This window comes from Balaenoptera musculus, chromosome 14 (assembly GCF_009873245.2).
Source record: "Balaenoptera musculus isolate JJ_BM4_2016_0621 chromosome 14, mBalMus1.pri.v3, whole genome shotgun sequence".
NCBI lineage: Eukaryota > Metazoa > Chordata > Mammalia > Artiodactyla > Balaenopteridae > Balaenoptera > Balaenoptera musculus.
This window is the reverse complement of record NC_045798.1, coordinates 7,871,172-7,898,581: the sequence shown is the minus strand read 5'-3', so window position 1 is coordinate 7,898,581 and position 27,410 is coordinate 7,871,172. Positions and strand designations below refer to the sequence as shown.

The window sequence follows — 27,410 nt, the reverse complement described above, 5'->3', positions numbered from 1 at the left end:
ATTTTATTTATTTATTTATTTCTGGCTGTGTTGGGTCTTCGTTTCCGTGCAAGGGCTTTCTCTAGTTGCGGCAAGTGGGGGCCACTCTTCATCGCGGTGCGCGGGCCTCTCACTCTCGCGGCCTCTCTTGTTGCGGAGCACAGGTTCCAGACGTGCAGGCTCAGTAACTGTGGCTCACGGGCCTAGTTGCTCCGCGGCATGTGGGATCTTCCCAGACCAGGGCTCGAACCCGTGTCCCCCGCATTGGCAGGCAGATTCTCAACCACTGCGCCACCAGGGAAGCCCCTCTTCAGTCTCTTTTAACATAGAAAAATCATTCTACCTTTTCCCTCTTGGCATCGACTTTTGGAAGTGACCAGTCCACTTGTCTTGAAAAACGTCCTACATTCCGTATTTGTGTTTTGTTTTGTTTAACGTGTTCCTCTGGGTCCTGTATTTCCTGTAAACCACATGGTAGGCCCCGAAGGCTTGATTACATTTAGGTTCAACATTTTTGGTGAGTTTGCTTCACAGATAGTCACGTCGAAGATGCACAGTGTCAGGGTGTCCCACTATTAGTGATACCAAATCTGATCATTTGGTTACAGGTAACTGCCACATCTCTTCACTGTAAAGATATGTTTTTCTCCGTGCAATTACTAGTAATCTGGGGAGCTTAACTGATTTCGTAGAACTCCTTATGCAGTTAACTTTTTTTCAGTCTTTCTCTCAGTTTGGCACTGATCTTCTAACTTTGCTTCTTGATTTAGAAGAGATTTTTCACTTTTATATATTTAAACGCCCAATAGTACAAGAGATTTCTTTCCAAACGTCCCTTTCCTAAACCCTACTCTCCCCGTTTTTCCTTCCTCTCTCCCCCACCCCCCACTTTCTCGTTCTGCTTTATTTAAATAACTGGTATGAGAAGCTAGCTCTTCCTTCTGTTCTATCATCTTTTTGGACTACAGATTCAGAAAATTGCACTTAAACCCAAATGTGAGATACGGACGCACTGACTTTCCATAGCTGTCTCTTATTTTTCCAAGAACATAACTGCTGTAGCTGATCACAGCCCTCTGGCAAAGGGGAGCCAGCAGTGAGATTGAGACTTTGGTCCTTGAGGCTCCAAACAACCCATGCTCTTAACTCCTCTCATCAAAGCTAAGGATGGAGGAGGGAGGGGACCAGAAGTCAAAACTGCTGATATTTTGAGAAAGACCTCTTTATGCCTCTTGCCTGAAACGCCTTTTCTCTACATTCCCTTTCCCTGGTTAACTCCTGCCCATCCTGGAGACTCGGCTCAGGCATCCGACTTGAGGAAGCTGTCCGGGACCCACCATCGAGCGCCCTGCCCTGTGTTTCCATACCCTGCACACATGCCTTCGCTCCCTCGAAGCAAGACATTTCTGTCTTTCCCATGAGCTTGTAAGGTCCGAGGATTAAGAGCCCGGGACCAGCTCCGTTGCCCAGTCTTCCACACAGAGCCGGACACCTCGCAGGTTCTTGACAGATGTTGCTGGGAGGTTTCACTTCCTGGCCTGCAGATGATTTCTCCCGTACAGTTATGGATGCGTTTGCTTCCTGGGCGTGAAAGCAAGGTGGCGTTGCAGGCTTTTTTTGAGACGTGTATTTCTCTGTACCTTATAAAGAGCTGAGGAATGAAAACTCTGGCCTTTCCCTTTTTAATTGTTCCAGCTGCCTTCTAGCTGCCTTCTCATCATTCTAGGGTAATCGTTTCTCACTTGGTACCTTTCATTATTCTTTATTCTTCTAGATTCATGGAAGTATGGACTTTGAACTGAAAGAGGCTTAGCCGTCAGCGACACGACCTAAAATATAAACCCGCAGACCTGTCCACTTCCTCCTGGAGCACCTGCAGGGTTTAGAACTGCGTCCTCAGCATTCCTTCTCGGGTTTTTCCTCTCTCCCTCCCGCCCTCTCCCAGGTTTCCCCTCGCTGGTCTGCCTGAGTGGTGCTTGATAAGGGACATTGCTGTGAAGGGGGCCTGAGAGCCGCGGTTAGGGGTGAGTGATCAGCTCCCGGTGGTGGTTTTTCTTGCTCAGGAGGCTGGGAGTGCAGAGAATGGGAGGCTTCAGCTCCTGTCGAAGAGCTGTTAGCCTTTTATACTACATAGATACTCGTCTGTGGTGGAGAGTGAACTAGTGCTAATAAAAAAAGAGAGACAGTTGTATCTGTGCCGCCGATACTGGTGGGATTCGATTGCGTTTTCATTGAAGAACCGCTTATCTAATCTCTAAATGGTAGTTCTCTCCGGCTCTCAAGGACCTTTGCTCATCACCCACCCCTAACAGTTATTCTCTCTTTGTTCCCTGAGTCGAGTTGCTAGGAGGGAGGCTTGGCTGCTGTGGCCTAGAGGCCTTTAATTGCGCTTTATCACAGCCCAGGGTCAGAACAGTTCCGAACATCATGGGGAATGTCAGCTGGATGCATTAGTCCATTTTATTGAGAGCCTCCTGTGTTCCAGACCCTGTTAGTCCATTCTAAATACCTTCTTTGTTTAATTCTTACCACAGCTCTGTGAAATAGGTTGTTTTTCTTTTCCCCAAGGAAAGTGAAGTTCAGAAAGGCCAGATGTCTGTGCGAGGCCGCATGGCTGGCAGGTGAGGACACCGGTGGGCAGGTCACAGGGTGGGTGGTTAGGAAAGCGTCCTTCTGAGTAAAAAGCTTCTGCTGTACTTCAGAGTCAGCCCTAATCGGGAGGCATGTGGTGTTTCCACTCGTGAAGGTGGCCTGGCCTGAGATTCTGTTGATAGATGACTTTTTATGACATCAGGACAGCACAGTGGACAGGATCAGATTTCCTCAGTAAAATCTGGAATTTTGACATCAGATGAATCAGATGTTATCCTTCTTCTTTATGCCAAGAAAGTGTAGCTGGCCCTTGCCATAATATGAAGACTCTGCAACTTTACAGTCAAAAATCCTCGTAAATGGTTGGCTTTAGGTTTCGTTCACAAGTACCTCTCCCCCTACTCCTCCTCCACCAAAATGCACACTGGTCCCCAAAGATCTGTGGAATAAGAAGCACAAAATCTCCTTGCTATTTGGTTCAGTCTGTCGTTATCGCACAAGCTCCCGCCCGGCCCATTTGTTGATTTTGTGTGTGAACGTGGAGGGAAAAACTCAGCATATCAGGGACTTCAATTTTGAGAAAATAAAATGTTCGTCACTTTTTGAGTTGACTTTTTCCCCTGCTCTGTAGTTGGTTGAATTATTTTGCCTTAAATATTCTCGTTTTATTTTTGTCTGTTTTCCCAGGAGGCCTTGAAACAGGGAAATGAAAGAGATGTTACCCTGACCTTGATTTTTATAGCACCATAGTATCTAAAGGTGTGTCTGCCCTCTCATGGAGCCATAAAAAACACACTTTTCTTTTCTTTTTAAGCATTTGCAGCAGCAGTTAAGATGGGAAATAACTATGCGGCTGGGTTCATAACATACAAAGGTCTGAGGTTAAAATTGGGATATGATAATAAATCAAAACTTCTTTTTATCTTTCACCGCTGTTTTTAAGTTTGGTTTTATGAGTAACAAGTTGTTGCTTCTGACGGAAAGGGCATAGTGAAAATGAGTATATCAGAAAGGAAGAATGTAGGTATTTTGAATGTGATAAAGACATAATATTTACGTACGTCTCAGGAGACAGTGTCAGCAGAGGGGTGTTCGTCTCAGCTGGGTCGGTGTGGAGATATACAGCGTTTCTGAAGCAGAGACCAATCTGATGAGATTATCTAGCTTGCCTTCGATTTAGTGGGTTCGTCTCCAGCTCTCCTGCTCATCCCCAAAGCCTCTGCCACTTGGAAGGTTAGCAGGTTGATTAAAAAGCAGGCATGGGAGAAGGATGAAAAGAGGGAGAGATTTAGGGTGACAACTGATTCTCAGCAGCAGACGGAAGGAAAATTCTCTTTAGCTGGCAGAGGTAGAACAGATTTTATTTTGGAATGTCTATTAGGGGAAGAGGGCTGTGCAGAGTTTTTTATTTGTTTGTATTGCTTTTTTTTTTTTTTTAATTTTTATTTATTTATTTATTTATTTATGGCTGTGTTGGGTCTTCGTTTCTGTGCGAGGGCTTCCTCTAGTTGTGGCAAGCGGGGGCCACTCTTCATCGCGGTGCGCGGGCCTCTCACTCTCGCGGCCTCTCTTGTTGCGGAGCACGGGCTCCAGACGTGCAGGCTCAGTAGTTGTGGCTCACGGGCCTAGTTGCTCCGCGGCATGTGGGATCTTCCCAGACCAGGGCTCGAACCCGTGTCCCCTGCATTGGCAGGCAGATTCTCAACCACTGCGCCACCAGGGAAGCCCCTGTATTGCTTTTTAAAGTCCCCCTCCTCAGAGATAAGCCAGAAGCCTGTGGTTGTCGTGGGGTGTTACAGACCTTTCTAGTCCCTCTTCTGCGTAATGGTAGCTGGTGTTACCCTAACACCCCTCTACTATGGGTGCCTCTCAAGTGTATTCTTTAGGGCCAACCTCTCCCTTTCTGGGGAGGGCTGCAGTTCTAGACCCTATGAATTGGAAAGGAAGTTGGGGTAAGCTAATTCAGTTCTCTCTCATCTAAAAAAGGGAAGCTGAGGCCAGGGCGAAGAAATGACCTGTGGAGCAGAGATGGGGTCACACTGCTATTCAGCGTCAGAACTGGGGCTGCAGCGCTGGAGCCTGCCACCTGGTTTTGTCTTGCTCAGTTTCTGTTAAGACCCTTCCTTTTCATCTAGGTGTCTTCTCTAAAATGAAGCAAGCCTGGAAAAAGTAACAATCAGTTAACTTACAAAGCCCTGTGGTCTGATTTTGAATGTTGGGGGGAAGAGAAGGGAGGTGGAATGGGGGGGGAAGATAAACCGAGAACAAACGGACAATAACACATCCATGTGAGAGTCTGGAGTTCAGGCCAAGGGGAATTTCAGTGAGCATGACGGGGGGCGGGGCTGAGAGGGGGAGGGACTGACGGGGGGAGGGACTGTCAGGGGAGGGACTGACGGGGCAGGGACAAATGGGAGGGAGCGACGGGGGAGGGGCTGGCAGGAGGAGGGAGTGCCGCGGCAGGGACACACCGGGGCAGGGGCTGATGGGGGAGGGCCGCTGGAAGGGTCCTGGAAGGGTTGGGAGGTGTGGGCCGGGCCGGGGGCAGGAGTGGGGCTGAGGGGGCGGGGCCCGAGGGAAGAGGGTTTTCGCTCTGGAGTTCCCTCAGCACCGACTGTGCGGTGGCGTTTTGCTGGGCTCGGGGGGAGGTACTGGTGAGCAAAACAGACGGAGTTGTTACCCCCCTCATGGAAAATGCAGTCGGTTGTGGAGACACACCGTCAGCAGACACACACACAGGCAGTCGCAGATTGTGGTAGGTACAGGGTGTTGTGAGAAGTCGTAGCCAACTAACTCATTTACCTTGAGAGCCATCCAGGAGGCAGACAAGGAAGGTGAATGAGGTTCTTGTTTAACCCAGACATGTGCAGCTGCGGGGCTCCACCGGGGTGAATACGCAGGGATGCTCTTCTCTCTAACAAGCAGGGCAACCCCTGAAGGAGTCTCAGTGGGGGAGAGAGATGGACACATACGGGTTGTCCAGGTCATTCTGGCCTCCTGGGTGGGTGGGGCGGGGGCGGGGGGGGGCAGGAGGGGAGGAGCCCAAAGAGGAAGCCTGGCGGAGTTTGGCGGCGACCCGTGTACACCCTGCCTCCCGGCTCCCCCTCCCCTAGCGTTTGCCCCACACCACTGAGGACTTCCCGACACCGCAGGCCTGTGGTCGCCTGCCTGTCTGTCATTCCCCGGAGAATATAAGCTCCACGAGGCTAGGGACTTGGTTTTGTTCACTGCTCTGCACCTAGAACAGTCCTAAATAACAGATTTGTGTGGATGAATCAGGATAGTGTCACAAAGAAAGTGGTATTTCAGCCAGATTAATCTGGCTACAGTATTCATGCTGTGTATAGCCCATGTGCGGCCTGAAAAGGTTCCACTTCTTACCATCAACCCGTTTCTGGTGTTAAGCACTGTTTTACACAGGGCATTATGATAGGTACTACATAGAATGAACTATTGGCTTCAGCTTCTGGCCCCAGAAAGGTTAGAATTTGTTAGGTGTACCCAGAGCAACTTCGGTTAACTTACCCATAATGTCACTGTGATCCTAGTTATATTGTCAAAGTTATTGTCAAAGGTTTGAAGTTTCAAATTCAATCAAGAACAGATTCCATGGTTTTTTTTTAATAGTCAACGTTGACTTTTAAAAAAGGACCCAATGCTTTTTAAAGCCTATTTATAGGTCTTGGCTACCCGGAGGATGTTACCTTATCCTTTGAAATGCATCAGACAGCTTCAGATTTCTCTGCCTTTTAAGTAGGTTATGTAGCTGGCGGTGCCTCAAAAACGGCTAATAATGGTGATAATAACAAAGTTGTTTCTTGCCAATCTTCGTAGGAACTCAGAAACATTTGCAAGCGTGATCTATTTCTGTTATATCTCTGGCAGCCAGTTTCTTGACTCCAGGTGTGTACTCTGGCCGGAGACCTCCGTTAATTTACTTCCTCTTTACACCAGGTGTCTGAGATGGGGTGGAGTTCTTCCATTCTTTACATAAAAATCTTAACCTTGGTGAATACTTGAACCTATTAATTACCTTTTCCCGTAGGTGGATGAAAGTGCTAGGGAAAGGCTGTATTCTTTGCGGGTAGTTGGTTATTCCTGGTACTGAATATAATAGAAACCTCTCACTTATATCTATGGGTTGGCCACTTTGATCCGGGTGAGGGTGGCAGTTACCATATCAGCTGCGGGTGCTGTGCTGAATACAATAAAGTGTGAATAGTGCTTGTGTTTGGGTGTGTAACTATGTGATTTTGTTTTGTTTTGCTGGCTTCACTTTTTAAACTTTCTTTTGACATTATTTTGAGTATTATGATTAGAAATGCGAAGGACATTTATGAAGAAAATTACAGAAGACACCTTCAGACTTCTCTTTTTTAAATAGGTTAAGTTGTTCGAATAAGTAGAGAAACATAGGCCAGTCTAGGATGGAGATGACCCAGCTGGAATGGTCAGTGGTGGACACACAGTAGTGTATTTGTTAAGTGCAACTCCAATCAAAATGCCAGAATAGTTTTCTTTTGAGATTTGACAACATGATTGTAAAGTTGGAACATGGAGGAATAAATAGGCAAAGATTCTAAAATTTGTTTTAAAAAATGATGGGGACTGGGACTTCACTGGTGGTCCAGTGGGTAAGACTCTGCGCTCCCAGTGCAGTGGGCCCGGATTCGATCCTTGGTCAGGGAACTAGATCCCACATGCATGCCACAACTAAGAGTTCACATGCCACAGCTAAGAAGTCCACATGCCGCAACTAAGAAGTCCTCATGCTGCAACTAAGAGCCGGGGCAGCCAAAATAAATAAATAAATATTTTAAAAAAATGCTGGGGACTAACGCTACCTAGGTAGTAAAGTGTATCACAGATTTATAGTTATTAAATCACTGTAATACTAAGACAGGATTCAACATGAATCAGTGATATGAGGCCCCAGAACAGACCCTAGTGTATATTATAATTTAATATATGTTAATGGAAGTGTCATAAATTAGTGAGGGAAGATGAGATAATCAGATAGCTAGTCGGAATTTATTTTGGTGAGCTGTGTAAAAAACTAAATTGATTTTCCCCCCAGATGAGTCAGAGTTAAATGTAAAAAGTGAAACCATTTAAAACATATGCACAAAACACCAAAAGAACTGGGGTGCTCAGAAGTGGTCCCAGGTATTATATATGAGAATGTGGTGTATGATAGTGATGGTTTTTTAGTCTAACGGGGGAAGGATGAATTATTGAGTGAATAGGTAGGAACCATTGACTGAAGCAGGATCCCAGTATCTTAATGAAACCAAAACAACTTTCAGATGGAGCGAAGAATGTAAAAGGTGAAGCTGTGAAAGAACTAGAAGAAAACATAGATAAGTGTTTTCACAGTCTTGGGGTGGAAAAGCCCTTTTTTTTTTTTTTTTTTTTTTTTAAATAAATTTATTTATTTATTTTTGGCTGTGTCGGGTCTTCGTTGCTGCGCGCGGGCTTTCTCTAGTTGTGGTGAGCGGGGGCTACTCTTCGTTGCGGTGCGTGGGCGTCTCATTGCGGCGGCTTCTCTTGTTTTGGAGCACCGGCTCTAGGCGCGCAGGCTTCAGTAGTTGTGGCACACGGGCTCAGTAGTTGTGGCTCACGGGCTCTAGAGCGCAGGCTCAGTAGTTGTGGCACACGGGCTTAGTTGCTCCGCGGCATGTGGGATCTTCCCGGAGCAGGGCTCGAACCCGTGTCTCCTGCATTGGCAGGCGGATTCTTAACCGCTGCGCCACCAGGGAAGTCCAAGCCCTTTTAATTATGACACAAAAGATAGAAACATAAAGGACTTCAAAATTTTGATTGCATTAATGAACAATGTCAACTAAAACAATAACAACAAAAACTCACCATACATTAAAAAATTAAGTAGAGTAAAACAGCAAAACAAAGCACATCAAAAATAGTCGAGGCAAAGATAAATAGTCAAGACGGACACATTAACTCTGCCATGTGTGTGGCAGACATTTCCACCAAAGTAAGAGCTTTCAAACAACAGAAAACCAGCGGAAGACATGCAGACAGTTAACATTAAAAAATCCAATGGCCAATAAACATAAAAGATACTAATAAGTGGGAACTAAAAAATTAGTGGTCTAAATGTTTGTTTGTAAGATTCGCAGACATTGGGACTTCCCTGGTGGTTCAGTGGTTGAGACTTCGCCTTCCAATGCAAGGGGTGCGGGTTCGATCCCTGGTCAGGGAGCTGAGATCCCACATGCCTCGGGGCCAAAAAACCAAAACATAAAACAGAAGCAATATTGTAACAAATTCAATAAAGACTTTAAAAATGGTCCACATCAAAAAAAAAAAATCTTTAAATAACTAATTTGAGTAATGGTTTGCAGAAGTAGGTACTATTCACTGGTATTAGGAGTGTAAATTAGTATAAACCTTGAAAGATTCTTTGACTATTACAAAATTATAAATGTACAAATACCCTCTGATTCAGCTTTCCAATTTCTAGGAATTTATCTCACAGAAACAGTCGTGCAATTGCACAAAAATGTAAGTAGCAGTATGGTCATTGAAGCACTATGTTTATAATAGTGAAAAATAGAAACAATGTATGTCCGTTAATATAAACGAATGCCTATTTATTGAAAAGTGGTTAAGTAGATTGTGATAAATGTATATAATGGAATATTTTGTAACCAATAAAAGCTGTATACAACTATAATAAGATGTCCATGACCTGTAAGTGAAAAAATGAATTATAAAACAAAATAATTCCATATATTTAAATACTTTTTTCATATGTTTTAATCTGAATAAATACACACATATATACGTAATCAAATAAATATATATTATAAGGATTTAGGACCAACTACAAAGTTGCAGAAGGTAGTCCACGAGACTCCCTTTTTTTTTTTTTTTTTGTCCACGTGTCGCAGCTTGTGGGATCTTAGTTCCCGGACCTGGGATTGAACCTGGGCCCACGGCATGAAAGCCTGGAGTCCTAACCACTGGACTGCTGGGGAATTTCCCAAGACTTCCCTCACTTCTAACACCAATTGCAAGTTCCCAAAACCATCCTCAGGTTCTGTAATTGCTAGAAGGACTCACAGAACTCACTGAACGCTGTTATACTCATGCTTGCAGTTTATCTCAGGGACAAGATTCAGGTTAAATCAGCCAAGGGAAGCCATGCATAGGGCAGAGTCCAGGAGGGGTCCCCATGTGGAGCTTCTGGTTGTCCTCTCCCAGTGGACGGCGTTACCTCCCTCCGACCACGATGTGTGATGCTGTCCACCAGGGAAGCTCACCTGAGTCTTTGGTCTTCAGAGTTTCTACAGGGGCCGGATCACTGTCTGTGTGGCTGGCCTCTCGTCTCCAGACCCTCCCAGAGACGGCTGATACCTTTAGTCATGGGTTCCTCTGGAGATCGGAACTGACACCCCCTGCTCCAGGGCCCCCATTGTAATTACATAGTGAGGTTGTCCTGTGGCCAAAGCCCCAGGCAAACGCAGATACTCCTGTTGGGCAGGCCATTCCAGCGGCCTAGAGGTTACCCCTCAGGAGCTGAGGGCAAGGGCCTTCTCTTTGAACGAGGTTATTTCTTCACTACACAATGTTATCACCAAAATTTAAACAATGGTGATTTCTAGGTGGTGGAATTGCAGGTGACTTTGCTTTTGTTCTTTGTACTGTTCTGTGTTGTTTGAATTTTCTTTCAATGTGAGTATATAATTTATTTAAAAATCAGATAAGACTAAAAAGGCTAAAAAAGAGATTAAAATGAAAAGTAAATCTCTGGATAGGGTGGGTGGGCAGGCAGGGAAGCAATAAAAGAAATTCTAAAGACCAGTAGATATGACTACACAAAAATATAACCTACTTATTCAAAGACATGCTATAAAAAGAAGTAAAAACCAAAACCTAGGGGAAACATTGGCAGAAATATCACAAAGCGTTAATATCATTAATATTATAGTATTACCAATATAAAATAGCAAGAAAAAAACAACTAACACTTCAACGGATGGTGAAAACTGAATAAAATCTGTCGTCTAGGTAACAACAATGTTCCCAAAGCTGGTTTCCTGGTTTTGAGGTTGTGCTACAGCTAGAGAAGGTTCCACCACTGGGGAAGGCTGGGCGAAGGGTCCATGGGACGCTTTGTACTATTTTTTTTTACTTCCTGTGAGTGTATAATTATTTCAAAATAAAAAGTTTTTTAAAAGACAGAGGGCACGGACAGCTCATAAAGTAAGAGACACATAGCTAATATGCAGATTTTTAAAAGTATTTTATTAACAAGTGATGCAGTTGAAGTGAGACACCACTTGTTCCCGTTGTAGGTCTGGTCCCATCCTCAGTCTAGAGGAGTCGGGAACACCCTGGGTTCTGGATTCAAGTTTACTCTCCTGGCAAATAGACATATGGTTATAGCTTTAACTGGTGCCCTGCCCAGCATCCCTGCTTCCTGCCTGAAAGGCCAGTGGTGGCTCGAATCGGACAGGAAACGCCAGGCTTTAACACTCAGGAACATGCCCAAGACTCAACTTCAGTGTTCAGCAACAAGCCCCAGATTTGGGCAGCACTTACTCTGCACCAGGCCCAGTCCTTTCACGCCTCCTGTGGTCCCCGGCTCTCCTGTCGGGGAGGGGACATCGGCACCCTTTTTACCAAAGGTGGGGCTCCGACAGCTCCCGTTGTCACCAGCCCAGAAATGGAAAGCACTCTCTTTCCTCATTTGCTTGGGAATGGTGTAGGCATGGCGGTGTCTGTCCGCAGATGGGAGGCCGGGACACAGCAGGGAGTGCTCCCAGCAAGGACACAAGTCACTGACCTTCACAGTCAGGGCGAAGGGGCCACCGCTGCGGCTAGCCCGATTTTGCCTCTTTCAACTCCATCGTGGTGCTCTAACTTTTGATGGTCATGGACATGATTACTCCCTGCTTTTTACACAAAACAGACAACCCCAGTCCTCACAAACATGCTCACACATGTGAGCAGGCACATACCTAGACACACTGGCACACCCACACACACACTCACACACACCATACATACCACACACACACACCACACTGTACCCACATACCCACACACACAAGCATACACTACACACATACACACACATGCATGCACCACACACAAACCACACACACACCCCCCTTGTCAGTAGGACAGACCTGGAATGAGGACCTCGGGAGCCCATATTCCTGCCTTGCTGCCATCGCCCTCCGATCCTGCTTCTCCAATACGACTTTCTTTGAATGTTTAAAAAAAAAAGAAAAAGAAAAAAAGATGCCAAGTGCCCCAGGAGGAGGATGAATTTGGGGTGCAGGAGAGAGGACCCATGCCTGGGCGTGGGAGCAGGGCCTGAAAACCTCACAGGCTCTCTCCGGGTGGAGACTCTGCTTGGGCAGGTGGCCCAGGGCGGAGGGCCCGTGGCTCCAGGGCGGTTCCGTTGAACACGGTGCCCTCCTCCTGCCATGCCGCTCGCAGGGCCACTCCCCACGCCTTGGCTCCTCAATGAACCTTTGTCTGTCTGGAGCCTGTTAGTTTTGGCTCCTAGCAGCCTGTGGAACCAGGCCCAGATCCCAGGGAAAACCAATAGAGACCGCTTTTTTGAAGAAAAAGAATCGGAGTCCTGGAATAGAGAGACCAGTCTGAGCATTATTGATCCAGTCACTCATTAAAGAAACCACTTATTAGCTATTATCCTCATATTTGGATCCGGTGCACAAAACTGACTTGCATACAAGTTTTATATCTGCTCATGTGATTAGTTTCCTTCCCCAATTAACTAGAAGCCCTATAAGGTCTTGGACTATACCTGGTCTTTTTCTCTTGTTTATTTTGAAAAAATAATACATTCCTGTGTTATATTTAAACAGTAGAAAAATGGTAAACAGTGAAAACTAACTCTCTGACTGAGCCCCCTTAATTCTGCGATTCAGCTCTCCAAAGGGAAATCACTGTTTCACTGTTACCTGTTTCTTGTGTGTCTTTCCTGAGATTGACTGGTTGTCTTCCTCCCTCCTTCTCCCTCCCTTCCTGTGTGTGTGTGTCTGTGTGCATATCTCCCTGTTGAAAATACAAATGGTGGCCATCCTGTATATCTTGCACCTTGTTTTTTTTCCCCACTTAATACATCTTGCAGATCTTGCCTGTACATCAGCCCATATAAACGTGTGTTGTTCCCAGCCTTTTGCTCCCACAAACAGTACTGCCGTTTAATGTCTTCTATTTATGTCTTTGTGCCCATGTGCAAATGCGTCTACAGACTCAACTCCTAACAGTGGAATCGTGAGTCAGAGGGATGTGCATTTGAAATGTTGATAGACAGTTGCCCGCTTGACCTCCAACAAAGGTCACAGTTGTTTTTGCCCATCATCATGTCCCCGGTGCCAGTGTAATGATCAGACCTCTCCCCCTTAACCAGCATTCTGAGCCGATTGGGAAATAAAACTGGAGTCAGTGCACACCAGCACTCTTCACAATGGCCAAAATGTCAAACAACCCAAGTGTCCTTCAGCAGATGAAAGAATAAACAAAATGTGGTCTCTCCATCCAATGGAATATGATTCAGCCACAAAAAGGGAGTACTGATTCATGCTACAGTGTGGATGACCCTTGAAACTATTGCGCTAAGTTAAAGAAGCCAGACATAAGAGGCCACATATTTTATCATTCTGTTTATGTGAAATGTCCAGAAGAAAGAAATCCATAGAAACAGAAAGTAGATTAGTAGTTGCCAGAGGCCAGGGGGAATGTAATGGGGCGAGACCGCTGGTGGGTACAGGGCTCCCTTTGGGGGTGATGAAAACAGCACTGAAACTAGGTAGCAGCTATGGTTGCACAGCATTGTGAACGTACTGAATGCCACTGAATTGTACATTTGTAAATGGTCAAAATAGTAACTTTTATGTTACATGTATTTTACACAACGAAAAAGATTCAGCAGATGCTGGCTAAATTATTCTCCGTATTGTTGATCAAGCTGAGAATGTGGCTTATAAGGGAACCCCAGACTGTCTTTCCAGGCAGCCTGGGACTAAGAGAGGCCTCCCCGACCCCAGGCTCTCTCTGTAGGAGCAGAACAGGAGGGGCCTGGGCCCTCAGTGGGCAGCTTTCCCGCAAGAGGAAAGGAGAAGGGCCTGGCCCCCCATGCCAGTCCTGCTTTCCACACTCCGTAGCTCACCCACTCCACCTAGCTGGGAGGGAGTAAGGGGGAGACAGGCCTAGGAATGTTTTTTGTTTGCTTGTTTTATTTTATTATTATTTTTAAAATTTATTTATTTACTTATTTAATTTCTGGCTCCGTTGTGTCTTCATTGCTGTGCACGGGCTTTCTCTAGTTGCAGCGAGCGGGGGCTACTCTTCATTGCAGTGCGTGGGCTTCTCATTGCGGTGGCTTCTCTCGTTGCAGAGCACAGGCTCTAGGCACGCAGGCTTCAGTAGTTGCGGCACATGGGCTCAGTAGTTGTGGCTTGTGGGCTCTAGAGCGCAGGCTCAGTAGTTGTGGCACGTGGGCTTAGTTGCTCCGTGGCATGTGGGATCTTCCTGGACCAGGGCTCGAACCTGTGGCCCCTGAGTTGGCAGGCAGATTCTTAACCACTGCGCCACCAGGGAAGCCCTTTTTTTTGTTTTAATTTTTTTTTTAATTTTATTGAAGTGTAGTTGACTTACAATGTTGTGTTTAATTTTTGCTGTGCAACAAAGTGACTCAGTGATACACATAGACATTCTATTTCATATTCTTTTCCATTATGGTTTATCACAGGATATTGAATTTAGTTCCCTGTACTATACAGTAGGACCTTGTTGTTTATCCATCCTATGTATACTAGTTTGCATCTGCTAATCCAGAGCTCCCAGTCCTTCTCTCCCCGACCCCACCCTCCTTGGCAACCACAAGTCTGTTCTCTATGTCTGTAAGTCTGTGTTTTGTAGATTTGTTCATTTGTGTTGTATTTTAGATTCCACATATAAGTGATATCATATGGTATTTGTTTCTCTTTCTGACTTACTTCACTTAGTATGATAATCTCTAGGTCCATCCATGTTACTGCAAGTGGCATTATTTCACTTTTTAATGGCTGAGTAATATTCCATTGTATATTTGTACTACATCTTCTTTATCCATCTGTCAGTGGACATTTAGGTTGTTTCCATGTCTTGGGTATTGTAAATAGTGCTGCTATGAACATAGGGGTGCATGTATCTTTTTTTTTTTTAATAAATTCATTTATTTATTTTTGGCTGCGTTGGGTCTTTGTTGCTGCATGCAGGCTTTCTCTAGCTGTGGTAAGCAGGGGCTGCTCTTCGTTGCGGTGCGTGGGCTTCTCATTGCGGTGGCTTCTCTTGTTGCGGAGCACAGGCTCTAGGCGCACAGGCTTCAGTAGTTGTGGCACGCGGGCTCAGTAGTTGTGGCTTGTGGGCTCTAGAGTGCAGTCTCAGTAGCTGTGGTGCATGGGCTTAGTTGCTCCGCGGCATGTGGGATATTCCTGGACCAGGGCTCGAACCCGTGTCCCCTGCATTGGCAGGCGGATTCTTAACCACTGCGCCACCAGGGAAGTCCAGCATGTATCTTTTCAAATTATAGTTTTGTCTGAGTGTATGCCCAGGAGTGGGATTGCAGGATCATATGGTAGTTCTACTCTTAGCTTTTTGAGGAAACTCCATACTGTTTTACATAGTGGCTGCACCAATTTACATTCGCACCAACAGTGTAGGAGGGTTCCCTTTTCTCCACACCCCCTCCAGCATTTACTATTTGTAGACTTTTTAATGATGACCATTCTGACTGGTGTGAGGTCATACCTCATTGCAGTTTTGATTTGCATTTCTCTAATAATTAACGAAGATGAGCATCTTTCCATGTGCCTGTTGGCCATCTGTATGTCTTCTTTGGAGAAATGTCTGTTTAGGTCTTCTGTTCATTTTTCGCTTGGGTTGTTTGTTTTTTTGTTATTGAATTGTAGGAGCTGTTTATATATTTTGGAAATTAAGCCCTTGTCAGTCGCATCATTTGCAAATATTTTCTCTCAGTCTGTAGGATGTCTTTTTGTTTTGTTTATGGTTTTCTTTGTTGTGCAAAAGCTTATAAGTTTAATTAGGTCTCATTTGTTTATTTTTGTTTTTATTTCTATTGCCTTGGGAGACTGGCCTAAGAAAACATTGGTATGATTTATGTCAGAGAATGTTTTGCCTGTGCTCTCTTCTAGCAGTTTTATGGTGTCTTGTCTTATATTTAAGTCTTTAAGCCATTGTGAGTTTATTTTTGTGTATGGTGTGAAGGTGTGTTCTAGCTTCATTGATTTACATGTGGCTGTACAACTTTCCCAACAGCACTTGCTGAAGAGACTGTCCTTTCCCCATTGTATAGTCTTGCCTCCTTTGTCAAAGATTAATTGTCCATAGGTGTATGGGTTTATTTCTGGGCTCTCTATTCTGTTCCATTGATCCATGTGTCTGTTTTTATGCCAATACCACGCTGTTTTGATTACTGTAGCTTTGTAGTATTGTCTGAAGTCTGGGACCGTTATGCCTCATTTGTTCTTTTTCCTCAGGATTGCTTTGGCAATTCTGGGTCTTTTATGGTTCCATATAAATTTTAGGATTGTTTGTTCTAGTTCTGTGAAAAATGTCATGGGTATTTTGATAGGTATTGCATTAAATATGTATATTGCTTTGGGTAGTACAGACCTCGGAATGTTTTGCTCGTGGGTTTCCAGGAAGCATCAGGAATGGTGAAGAAGTATTGCCTCACAAGCAAATATGGTTGCATGACCAAATGAATGGACTCCACCACTGTCTGGGCCCTACACCGGTAGACCCCAGAACCCTTGCCTGCTTTCTTTTGGAGAGAATGGTCTGGCCAGGAATTAGGACCTGGGACCTAATCCTACCTGGGACCAACAGAACCCCAAATCCCTGCCCCAGTCTCACTCTCCCCCGTTCTTCTTAATTCCAGCTCCTGTCTGTGCAAGGCTTGCATTTTAATTTTTATTCCGAAGCAGTCTCTTGCCAGACCTCTGAAGAATTCAGTTTGCTCGTTGCACCCAATGGCAGTTTTGAGAGAGACTTTTGTTGTGCTGTAGACTTCCTGCCCGTGTCATGAACCTGTCTTCTAGGAAGGGCTGCTGTGGCAGGGTGGGGATGAAGATTTTTCTTTATGGAAAAGTTTAGCACTCAGTAATTCCATATTTAATCGCACCTCCCACGTGCCAGGCACTGTGCTGGGTTGAGTCAGACCCAGACCCTGGCCTTCCCAGAGTAAGACTGGGAGAGTGGGGGGTGAATCAGGGTCATTGTTCTGATCAGGAAGCTGGTGTGTGTCTGTGGGTTCCCAGGCGTTTAAGGAGGCGGGGTTGGGAGGCAAGGCTGGAGGAGGTCTTGCCAGTGGTCTCAGAAATTTTGATAATGTGTTTCTGCTAACACTTTATTTTATTTTAAAGATTTTTTTGATGTGGACCATTTTTAAAGTCTTTATTGAATTTGTTACAATACTGCTTCTGTTTTTTTTTTTTTAATTTTTATTTATTTATTTATTTATTTATTGGCTGTGTCGGGTCTTCGTTGCCGCGCGTGGGCTTTCTCTAGTTGTAGAGAGTGGGGGCTACTCTTCGATGCGGTGCACAGGCTTCTCATTGCGGTGGCTTCGCTTGTTGTGGAGCATGGGCTCTAGGTGCGCAGGCTCAATAGTTGTGGCGCACGGGCTTAGTTGCTCAGCGGCATGTGGGATCTTCCCAGACCAGGGCTTGAACCCATGTTCCCTGCATTGGTAGGCGGATTCTTAACCACTGCGCCACCAGGGAAGCCCCTGCTTCTGTTTTATGTTTTGGTGTTTTGGCCCCAAAGCATGTGGGATCTTAGCTCCCCGACCAGGGATTGAACCCACACCCCCTGCATTGGAAGGCAAAGTCCTAACCACTGGACCACCAGGGAAGTCCCAATGGTAACACTTTAAAGAAGGAATATGGCAGAACCCTGAGTTAGACTAAGAAGTATCCCAATCAGCCGAGTCTGGAAGCCGAGTGAAGCTGGGACGGGGTTGAGGGGAGCAGGAGTCCGACCATGGGTGCTTTGTGGGCATCCTGCTCAAGGGAGCTCCACCAAGGAGCTGCACGGTCCCTTTTAGAACTCTTTAGAGCAGCGTTTCCTGTATGTTCCATGGGAAACTAGACTTGGGGTACCTCCATAGAAAGGGTCCCAGTCCTTGTCTTCGGATGTCTGTATAGGGAATGTCTCCTCTCCCCGTTGAAGATTGATAGTGACATCAGCACATCAAAGGCTCCAGGGAGCCCATCAGTAAGGAAACTTCTCTCCACCTCTGAGGGCTGTTTAGGTTTTGGTTTTGGTTGCAGACTTACTTCTTTGCGTTGGTTGAGCGCCGCCTGTTGGCTGTTGAGATATTACAGAAGCCTCAGTTGATGGGTGATAGCAGTTGGAAATAAACATCAAGGAAGAGGGAAACATCCCAGCAATTGAGGAGGAAGAAGATGAGAAGCCCAAACTATACCCTATCAGATTTGGTTTCTAGCCTTCCAGGGTTTGACCTCTCTCTGAATCTTCCCACCCCCTTCGTGGTAAGTAACTGAAGCTGTTGGCATTGTCTGACTTCTCTGAGAAGATGCTGTATGCTCACATCAGCCACTTTGTCTTAAGTAACAAAGCAGGAGTAAGGGTGGGTTTATATTAAGCCTGGTGGTCAGTTCTTAACAGATTGTTGCAGGGGACTTCCCTGGCGGTCCAGTGGTTAAGACTCCGCGCTTCCACTGCAGGGGCACGGGTTCGATCCCTGGTCAGGGAACTAAGATCCCACATGCCGTGCGGTGCGGCCAAAAAAAACAAACAAAAAAATGTAACGGAACGTTGCAGGACACCAAAGTTTCTCCCCGCAGGAGTCCTCGTTTTCCATCCCATCTCTTCTCCTGCTTCTGTCCTCGGCAGCTGTCTCTGCAGGTGGCAGATGCCAGGTCAGGATTCTGGTCCTGCTAGACACACAGAGAAAGTGGTGTTTGAAGCCTGGCCTTCAACATAGGAAGCTGTCAATTATAGAAAAGTTTTGTTTTCCCTTAAGGAAATAAAAAAATAGGGAGGGTTTTCTGTTTTGTTTTGTTTTTTCCTGGAACAGGCGGGAAGACCCTGCCTGGCTAGACGGCGGGTTGCTGGAAGATCTTTCAGAAGAGGGGAAAGAGGGTGGCTTTGCCCAGAGGCGGGACCAATATACTCTGGTGTATACTCTGCCCTCCAGACTGGCCTGGAAGCATCCCCCCGCCTCCCCCACCCCTCCAGCTCCTGCCATTCTGGGCGTTTTCTACGGCCTTGACCGGACCTGTGTTGATCTCCTGAGGACTGTCAAGCCAGGCAGAAGGACCAGCACGGGCCTTTCTGCCTCTCCTTGGTTTAGCTGAAGTTTCCTCATCCTCTGGGCCTCAGCTGAGATGTTACCTTCTCCAGAATGCCTCTTGTGACTGCTCAGACAGGGCTAGTTATGCCGACTGTGTTCCCACAGCCCTTTGCTCTTGTTCGAGGCACTCAGCACGTAGGCAGGACTCATGCCTCAGCAGCTCATGTGCTCCATGAGGGCCGGGACCTCATCCGCCTCATCCATCCTTTCCCTCCCCTCCTAGCGTGTGCACGACACACAGTAGGTCCTCAACGCTTGTCGAGTGAGTAGATGGACCCAGGCCTGCCTTCCGGGCCCTGAGGAAGCGAGTGGCTCTGCAGCTGTGCGGGGGTCAGGGCTGACCTTTGCCGTGGTCTCTGCTCGCGGGTGTCGAGAGGGGGGCCCATGGGTGTCACCTTTTCTTCCTGTGGGGAGGAGGCACCCCACAACAGTGGCGGCAAACACGAAAGAGAGGACTTTTCAAGTCAGGAGGTGTTAAAAGCCAGGCCTTCGGAAAATAACTTAAATCCAGATCACTGAGGTGGTTATTAATAGCTTACATTTACATTTTACCTTAGGGTTTACCTGTCCTGTGTGTCTAAGAACGTGTGTGTGTGTACATTTAATCCTTATTAAAACACTCTGGAGGCAATGGTGTTATTGTAATTTTACCCAGGAAACTGGTGTGTCGGAGAAGCTAAGTGACTGTGAAAGCTCACAGCCAGTGCGCAGTCGTGCCACACAGGCTCAGAAACAGTGGGCTGCTGGCGGTTAAACGCAGGTGGCAGCTGGGGTGGAGGTGCCTTTGGACCGGGGAGAGGCGGGAGGAGGGAGGCGTGTGATGGGCTCGAAGCCCTTGACCCTTTGAGCTGAGGGGGCTTCTGTCTGTCTGTCCGTCAAATTCTCAGAGGATTTGCTGTGACTTTTTCTCTGGGGGAGGGGGTCACAGCCTTCTTCCAAAGCCTAGGCCAGTGCTGGGTTGAGTTGGGGCGGGGGCATGAGGTTTGCCAGGTGCGCTGCCAGGGGCTTCTGCTTTATAAACCAGGTGTTTGGGTTCAGGGAAGGTTTATCGCTCAGGCACTGTCTTTGAAGACCCCAGCTGTTGTGACTGCTCGTCACGTGGGATTTCTGAGTGGGTTTGGAGAAGGGGCAGGGCTGTGGCCTGCAGGGATGTAGAACCCACAGAACCGCCTTTGTATGGACCAGTGACAGTGCCTTGTCCCTCTCAAGCCATCTGAAGAGCGGAAGCCCTATGCCAGCTGCTCAGAGGTGGCTCCTGGCACAGCCCTTGGAAAACTAAACTATCTGAGCAGCCTGTGCCACCAGGCAGCATTCCTTGCCTGCCGTCAGCTTTGTTTGCAAGGGCCCTTTAAGTCATTCAATGGAGAATTATTACACGAGCCCCTGCCCTGTGCCAAGTTCTGTGCTGGGTGCTTAAGATGAGGATGCCGGAAGGGCCCTCCCCTCGAGAAGCTGCGGTCTAGTGGCAGGAGGTGTGGGGACATGTTGCTGTACGGGGAGTGCATGAGTGCTGTCCTTGAGGTGTGAACAGCGCTCAGGGATCCTGAAGGGGTTGGCAGCAGCCTGGGAGAGGCCAGTGCCGGCTCGGAGGAGACGGTGTTTGAGCGTCACTCGGAAGGCTGAGCAGGTGGCCAGGGGCGGAGGGAGCTCCGTGAAGGGTGAGGACGGCGAGCACAGGGGCCCGGAGGCAGGAGGGGGCCCGCGGGTTCTAAGGCCAGTGGGGCGTTTGTGTGCCTGGATTGGAAGTGCCTCAGGGGGACTGGTGGCAAAGGAGGTGGCGAAGACCAGGTTCAAGGGGGCTGGCTTTCGTTCGGTGGTCAGCAGATTTCTTTTTTCCTTCCCCCAACTTTACTGAGATAAAATTGACATATAACATTGTTTAAGTTTAAGGTGTACAACATGATGATTTGATACACGTATGAGGCAAAATCAGCAGATTTTAAACTTTTAATTATGGAAAATTTTAAAGATATTTGAAAGTAGACAGAATAGGATAGTGAACCCCGTGTACCATCGCTTCACTCCAGCAGTTGCCAACCCACGGCCAGTCCTGATTCCTCCATACCCAACACCATTGCCCCCCTTACCCCATCCATATCACTTTGCAGAAATCCTAAAGTGCCTTGTGTATCCTGTCAAGCCTAGCCTGTGGCTTACATGGGTTAATCCAGAATTTTGAGGCCTGGAATGATTGGGTGGCACTTTGTGATTTCATTCCGTTTTCAGAGAAACCACTGAGTTTCCCCTCTTCATTTTACCTTTCAGTGGGAAGTTGGTGTCTCCGAAGTGGAAGAATTTCAAGGGCCTGAAGCTCCAGTGGAGAGACAAGATCCGGCTCAACAATGCCATCTGGCGGGCGTGGTACATGCAGTGTAAGTGCCGCGTGGCTGGGCCGGAGACCCTCCAGGTTCTGCCACCAGGAGACCTTTGCACCTCGGGGCCCTGGAGCCTGCTCTTGTAACACCGTGTGTCAAACAGAAGTCTCTCTCGGGCCGTGTGCGGCCAAATCCGAGTGAACTGGACCCTTATCGCCATCGGCACTGGGGGCCCAGCTGAGCGTCTGCAGGAGGCGGAAGTGTAGGCCGATTGCTCCCAACCTAGTGTGCTCAGTGTTGTAAAGGCAGAGGAGGAGGGACGGGTGTACAGCCGAGAGGTGGCATTTGGAGAGTCGGGGAACAGTTCCCGTTTTCAGCAGGTCTGGGACGATGCAGGCCCAGGCCGCGTCCTGTGTCCAGCTGGCTTGGGTACGGGTGGATCTGGTGACTTCTGCAGGAGATCGGCGTGCTCAGGGTCCCCTAGGCTCAGGCCGGTGTTTCTCTTGATCAGCCAAACTCCCTTTCTCGCCCACACATCACTGCCAGACTCTTTTCCTTGGACCTGGACCCCTTTATTTCCCTGAAATCTCGTTTTCCAAGGGAAGGAGAAGGAAAGAACCCTTAAGGGTCCCCCCTGAGGGGTGGGGTGTGAACAGAAGAGGCGGAGCTCCTGCGGGGGTCTCTGCCTCAGTGACGCTATCTCACCCTCTCCCCGCCCAGATTTGGAGAAGCGCAAGAACCCCGTGTGCCACTTTGTCACTCCACTGGACGGCTCTGTGGAAGTGGACGAGCACCGGCGGCCAGAGGTACTTGGCATGTGGTGGGCCCTCACTTGGGAGGAGGTGACTCACAAAGGTGGGACCGAGGGCTCTGGGTCCCGCAGAGGGAGGATGCAGGACAGGGTGCTGGGGCTGCGGTGTCCTGGCAGCTGTTTTGACCCTGAGAAGCGATGGCGATGCAGGGGGCAGGTGGCCTCTGACACCCCACAGAGGCTCCCGCCTTCTCAGACCGGGCTGACCCAGGGACTGAGGGGGGTCCTCCAACCGGGACTTACCCTCTACTTTCTTTTTTTTTTTTTTTTTCTACTTTCTTTTAATGTCAGTATTTCTCTGGAAGTCAATGGGGAGGGAATCTCTCTCTTTTTTTTTTTAATTATTTATTTATTTATTTTTGGCTGTGTTGGGTCTTCGTTGCTGTGCGTGGGCTTTTCTCTAGTTGCGGCGAGCGGGGCCTACTCTTCATTGTGGCGCGTGGGCTTCTCACTGCGGTGGCTTCTCTTGTTGCGGAGCACAGGCTCTAGAGTGCAGGCTTCAGTAGTTGTGGCACACAGGCCCAGTGGTTGTGGCGCACGGGCTTAGTTGCTCCACGACATGTGGGATCTTCCCGGACCAGGGCTCGAACCCATGGCCCCTGAGTTGGCAGGCAGATTCTTAGCCACTGTGCCGCCAGGGATGTCCCACGGGGAGGGATCTTGACTCCTTACAAGGCAGACATCTTTAACTATTAAAGAATGACCTTGAGATCTTTATATACTGAGAGGGAAAGATGTTGAAGAAATAGTAAATGAATAAAAGCAAGTTGCACAACAGTATTTGAGTATCTTTAGGTTAATTTTTTAAAGCGTGTGTCTGTGTGATTGTACATGCATAGGAAATGTCTTGAAGGATATACAGAAATTGTTTCCTCGTGGGATTAGAGTGAGGAGGAGGGAAGACTCTTCTCTCACTTTTTACTCTTCTTCACCGTTTTAGTTTTGTCCAAGCATGTCTCACTGTTACCATGAAAAGGGGAAAACTTGGAAAGTAACCTAATGAAAGACAGTTTGGAGCCATAGGACATGATCTGGTGTTAGTATTAAGGAATATCACTTTTTTCGGTCTGGTAATAATATTGCATTATTCACTGTCAGAGACACACAGTGAAGTATTTTTGGGTGAAATTATGTGGGATTTATGATAGGATATCTGGGACTTGCTTTAATATTTTCCAGCCATTAAAAAAAAAAGGAAGTGAGGTGGGCTCTCGGAGGCCGTCGTGAACTCCTCGTCACCAGAGGTCCTCAAGGCTGCTGTGGAGGGGCTCCCTGCCCTGCGCAGCGGGGAGGCTGGACTGTATCTTAGAGGTCACTTTCCACCTGAACCTTCTGTGACTGGCCGTTTGTTTTCACCCTTTGGAAACGTGGCGGAGGCTAAGGGCATTTGAGAGCTAGCCCGGGTCTCTGGAGGTTCCTCCAGCGCCGGGAACTCTGTGCTTCTCCCCTGCCAGGCACTCTGTCTGACCCCTGCTCCGGTCCAGCCTCCAGGACCTGGGCCGCCGAAGCCCCCTGGGTTATCATGGGCCATGAAAGGAAAGCTCCCCATCACTCAGAGGCCGGGTGGGGCCGAAGCCCCCTGGGTTATCATGGGCCATGAAAGGAAAGCTCCCCATCACTCAGAGGCCGGGTGCCGCCGAAGCCCCCTGGGTTATCATGGGCCATGAAAGGAAAGCTCCCCATCCCTCAGAGGCCGGGTGCCGCCGAAGCCCCCTGGGTTATCACGGGCCATGAAAGGAAAGCTCCCCATCCCTCAGAGGCCGGGTGCGGCCGAAGCCCCCTGGGTTATCATGGGCCATGAAATGAAAGCTCCCCATCCCTCAGAGGCCGGGTGCCGCCGAAGCCCCCTGGGTTATCACGGGCCATGAAAGGAAAGCTCCCCATCCCTCAGAGGCCGGGTGCCGCCGAAGCCCCCTGGGTTATCATGGGCCATGAAATGAAAGCTCCCCGTCCCTCAGAGGCCGGGTGGGGCCCAGCAGAGGCGGGACGCACTCTGTGGACGAAGCCGCCGGCAGGCAGCCTGCTTCTCAGAGCTGGATTGCCCAGGCCTGACTTCCAGAGCCAGACGCGTGTTTGTTGGCAGGGTGGCTCTTCCAGCGCCGCCGCGTCACTCTGCCCCGCGTCTCCCCACAGGCCATCACCACGGAAGGGAAGTACTGGAAGAGCCGCATTGAGATCGTGATCCGGGAGTACCACAAGTGGAGAACCTACTTCAAGAAAAGGGTATCTGGCTCGGGCTCCAAAGAGAGCACGTTCAGGAAGCCCCGTAGGGGAGGGAAGAAGTGAGCCCGGATTCAGAACACTGGCCCCCAAGGCTGTGGCCCGGAGCTGGCCGCCCCTCTCCTTGGCCCGGCATTCTAGCCCAGCCCAAGTGGTGGCCTGCTTTGGTCGTGTGACCTTTGCTCTCAGCGTCTCCAGCTAGGAGCCAGGGCTCTTTATTCCACACATGCTGGTTGGGAGTCTCCTCGGTGTCCAGCGTTGGCCTGGGGACGGCAGGGGCAGGGTCCCTCTCCCCGCCCGCCTCCCAGAGGGAGAAGGCCTAGATGTTTCTGGAGGTTAGCCCCTTCCACGAAGGAGAGGCCGAGGGCCTCGTCCCCTGCCTGGGCCCTGAGTGACCACCTCGGCCCTCTCTGTCCTTTCTCCGCAGCTCCAGCAGCACAAGGATGAGGACCTCTCCAGCCTGGCCCAGGTGTGTGAGCTTGGGGGCCATGAGGACCCTCATGGGACCTCCCCCTTTGACAAGAAACAGCAGTGACTTGGGTGGCCCAGCACTGCAGCAGAAGGTGGTGGGGGCGTGGACTCTCCCTGGGGCTAGAGGAGGGGCCGCCCCCCTTCTCACGTGAAGGATGTGAAGGAAACGAGCCAGTTCTCTGCTGGGGGGCTGGAGGGGGTTTCTCCCTGCAGTTCCCACCCCCTCGCCTCGTCTCTTAAGCGGGAGCCCTTGCTGCTCTGTGAAACGGTGCAGCGTATTTCCCTGATGGGGCGTGCTGGGAACTCCCGAGTCACTCCCGCCCCTTTGGTTTGTCCTTCCCCCCGTCGGTGGCAGGACGATGACCTGCTTTACTGGCACAAGCACGGGGATGGCTGGAAGACCCCCGTCCCCATGGAGGAGGACGCGCTGCTGAGCACAGACATGCTCATGTCGGAATTCAGCGACACCCTCTTCTCCACGCTCTCCTCGCACCCGCCCGTGGCCTGGCCCAACCCGCGCGAAATAGGTAACCCGCCCCTAGACTCTAGACTGGACACGTTGCCCTCTCCACCAGGCCCCCAGGGCAGGCTCTGCCTCGGGGACATCCCTGAGCTGCTGTCGCTTGTCTAGGGTGAGCAGTGAGGAGAAGGGTTGACCAACCTCCTTGCTGTGTGAGGGCCCCGTCAGACCCGTGGTGCCACCGCCAGGGAACAGTGGAGGTCTGGTCTGAACCAGTTTCGCATTTCTGATACTGTCCCTCAGCGGAGGACAGGGGCCTGGGGCGCGTGACAGGGCCCGTGACTCACTCTCAGGAAAATCATTCGCACTCCTGGGCTGGCCTCTCACCTGGCAGTGTGCAGCTGTCCAGCTAACCCCTCAGGGGAGAGCCCACAGGCTGAAATTAGAACCCGGGGTCTCTGCATAGCTGCTCACGGCTTCTGGGGAGTGTCCCTTCCTGGATACTCAGTTTACCTTTCCTACGAAAACTCTCTTTCCTGCCCTCTGAGGGTGGACGATGCCCGTGGACTGACGAGAAATCCCAGCCAGTGGCCTACGTTTCTCCTTGGAAGAATCTAGAATGCGAGCAGGGCCAGGAAGATCCATTCCAGGCCCTTAATATGTTCCTACAGCATGGTCTGAGACGGCAAAATGATTCCTCTGTCTCCTTTCTGATTCTTACAGCACATCTGGGAAATGCAGACATGATTCAACCGGGGCTGATTCCTTTGCAGCCCAACCTGGACTTTATGGACACTTTTGAGCCTTTCCAGGGTGAGGACTCGGGGCAGAGAAAGAGCATGGCTACCTGCAGCTCCCTTTACCCAGGACAAAGTGGATGTTGCTTCCCTGTCATAGAGGCAACTGTTAGAATGGACCAGGGAGAGGACTTAGAATTTTTCCAGAACTTTTTTTTTTTTTTTTTTTTTTTGCTAGTAGCTGCAAGGCCTGGAAAGTGTTTCTGGGATGTTGTTCTGTCTCATCCTGCACGTCTCAGAGCCTCAGGCTTGGCTTTGACTGTAAGCAGTTCCCCCACTAGGCAGCAGAGTGCGCCGACGACACAGCCACTTCCTCGCAGTTTCCCGCAGTTAGAACTGGTCCTTGAGCTCCTGCCACTGTAAGAGCGGGTGCCACCCAGGCCTGGGAGTGTTTCAGAGGCCACACTGGTTGCCAGCCTGTGCAGCTCCAATCAGAGGGCCTCTTTCTGCAGAGTTACCTCGTGGTGGGGGGCGGGGAGATGCCCTCTAGCCATGGCATTCCTCTGGGTAAGGTGGGGTTCAGTGCCTGATTTGTTTGGATCTTAATGCAGTGAAGTGATGGGCACAGAGCTCACGAGCCCCTGATGTTGTCTTTCAGACCTCTTCTCTTCCAGCCGCTCCATTTTCGGCTCCATGCTGCCTGCACCTGCCTCAGGGCCTGCACCGGATCACAACAGCCCACCTGCTGTAGGTAGAGGGAACTTGGGGGAAGGGGCACCGGACTGGTCATCAGACCTTTGCAGCCATAAGCAAAGTGCTAGGGGTGGCTAGATCCAGCGGTGAACTCACATATAATGTGTAAACAAGTTATTCTAGCCCTCCTTGGAAGCATCCTTAGGTATCCGTGAGGTGGGAGACTCTGTCAGTAAGCGTATGCTCCCGCCTAAGGCCCAAATAAGCTGTGTGCAGCGGGCTCTGTCTTGACCAGTTAAGACAGGGCCAGTGAGACAGCAAAGAAAAACGCAGATCGCTGAGAAGAGGAAGTTCCGTGTATTTCTTTTACTTTTTACTCAGCACGCAACACAAGTTGGTTACCAGCTGCTGGCACGGCTCTCTGCCATTAAGAGACTCTCAGGCTGGTGCCCATAGCCAGTTAGGCGCCCGTGACCTGACCCTCTCTCCTTCCATCTGGCTCTGTGAAGAGTTTCTCCTGTAGAGGCTGAGATCCAAACAGTTGATTCCTTGTAGCGTTTCCCTTTTAGGAAGAGGTGACCTCTCTAGAAGTTGACACGTGAAACTGTCCTGGGGGAACCTCGTGAGCAGCTGTGATCCAGGCTGCCCCTGCTCTGTAACAGAAGGTGGCAGGGACTTCGGGGGGACCCCGCCGGACTCCAGAAACAAGATATCCCCAGGCCGAGAGCCAAGCGTGTGCAGACCG

General features: G+C 48.9%; 1 protein-coding gene across 4 annotated transcripts in view; it reads left to right on the top strand.

Moving 5' to 3' along the window:
* The window catches only part of LOC118879853 (MLX interacting protein), a 61,456-nt gene that overhangs the window by 22,742 nt on the left and 11,304 nt on the right, over nucleotides 1-27,410 (top strand). For 3 of the 4 annotated variants that reach the window (XR_005016166.1, XM_036822959.1, XM_036822957.1), the window contains exons 2-8: nucleotides 21,224-21,330; nucleotides 21,994-22,079; nucleotides 24,218-24,307; nucleotides 24,732-24,773; nucleotides 25,131-25,302; nucleotides 25,959-26,048; nucleotides 26,631-26,719. Coding sequence is in view for 3 of the 4 variants with exons in the window: in XM_036822959.1 (XP_036678854.1) it covers nucleotides 21,224-21,330; nucleotides 21,994-22,079; nucleotides 24,218-24,307; nucleotides 24,732-24,773; nucleotides 25,131-25,302; nucleotides 25,959-26,048; nucleotides 26,631-26,719 (676 nt within the window). In the remaining variant the exon portion in view is untranslated. The remainder of the gene's footprint in view (nucleotides 1-21,223; nucleotides 21,331-21,993; nucleotides 22,080-24,217; nucleotides 24,308-24,731; nucleotides 24,774-25,130; nucleotides 25,303-25,958; nucleotides 26,049-26,630; nucleotides 26,720-27,410) is intronic. The other variant, XM_036822958.1, reaches the window with a different exon arrangement.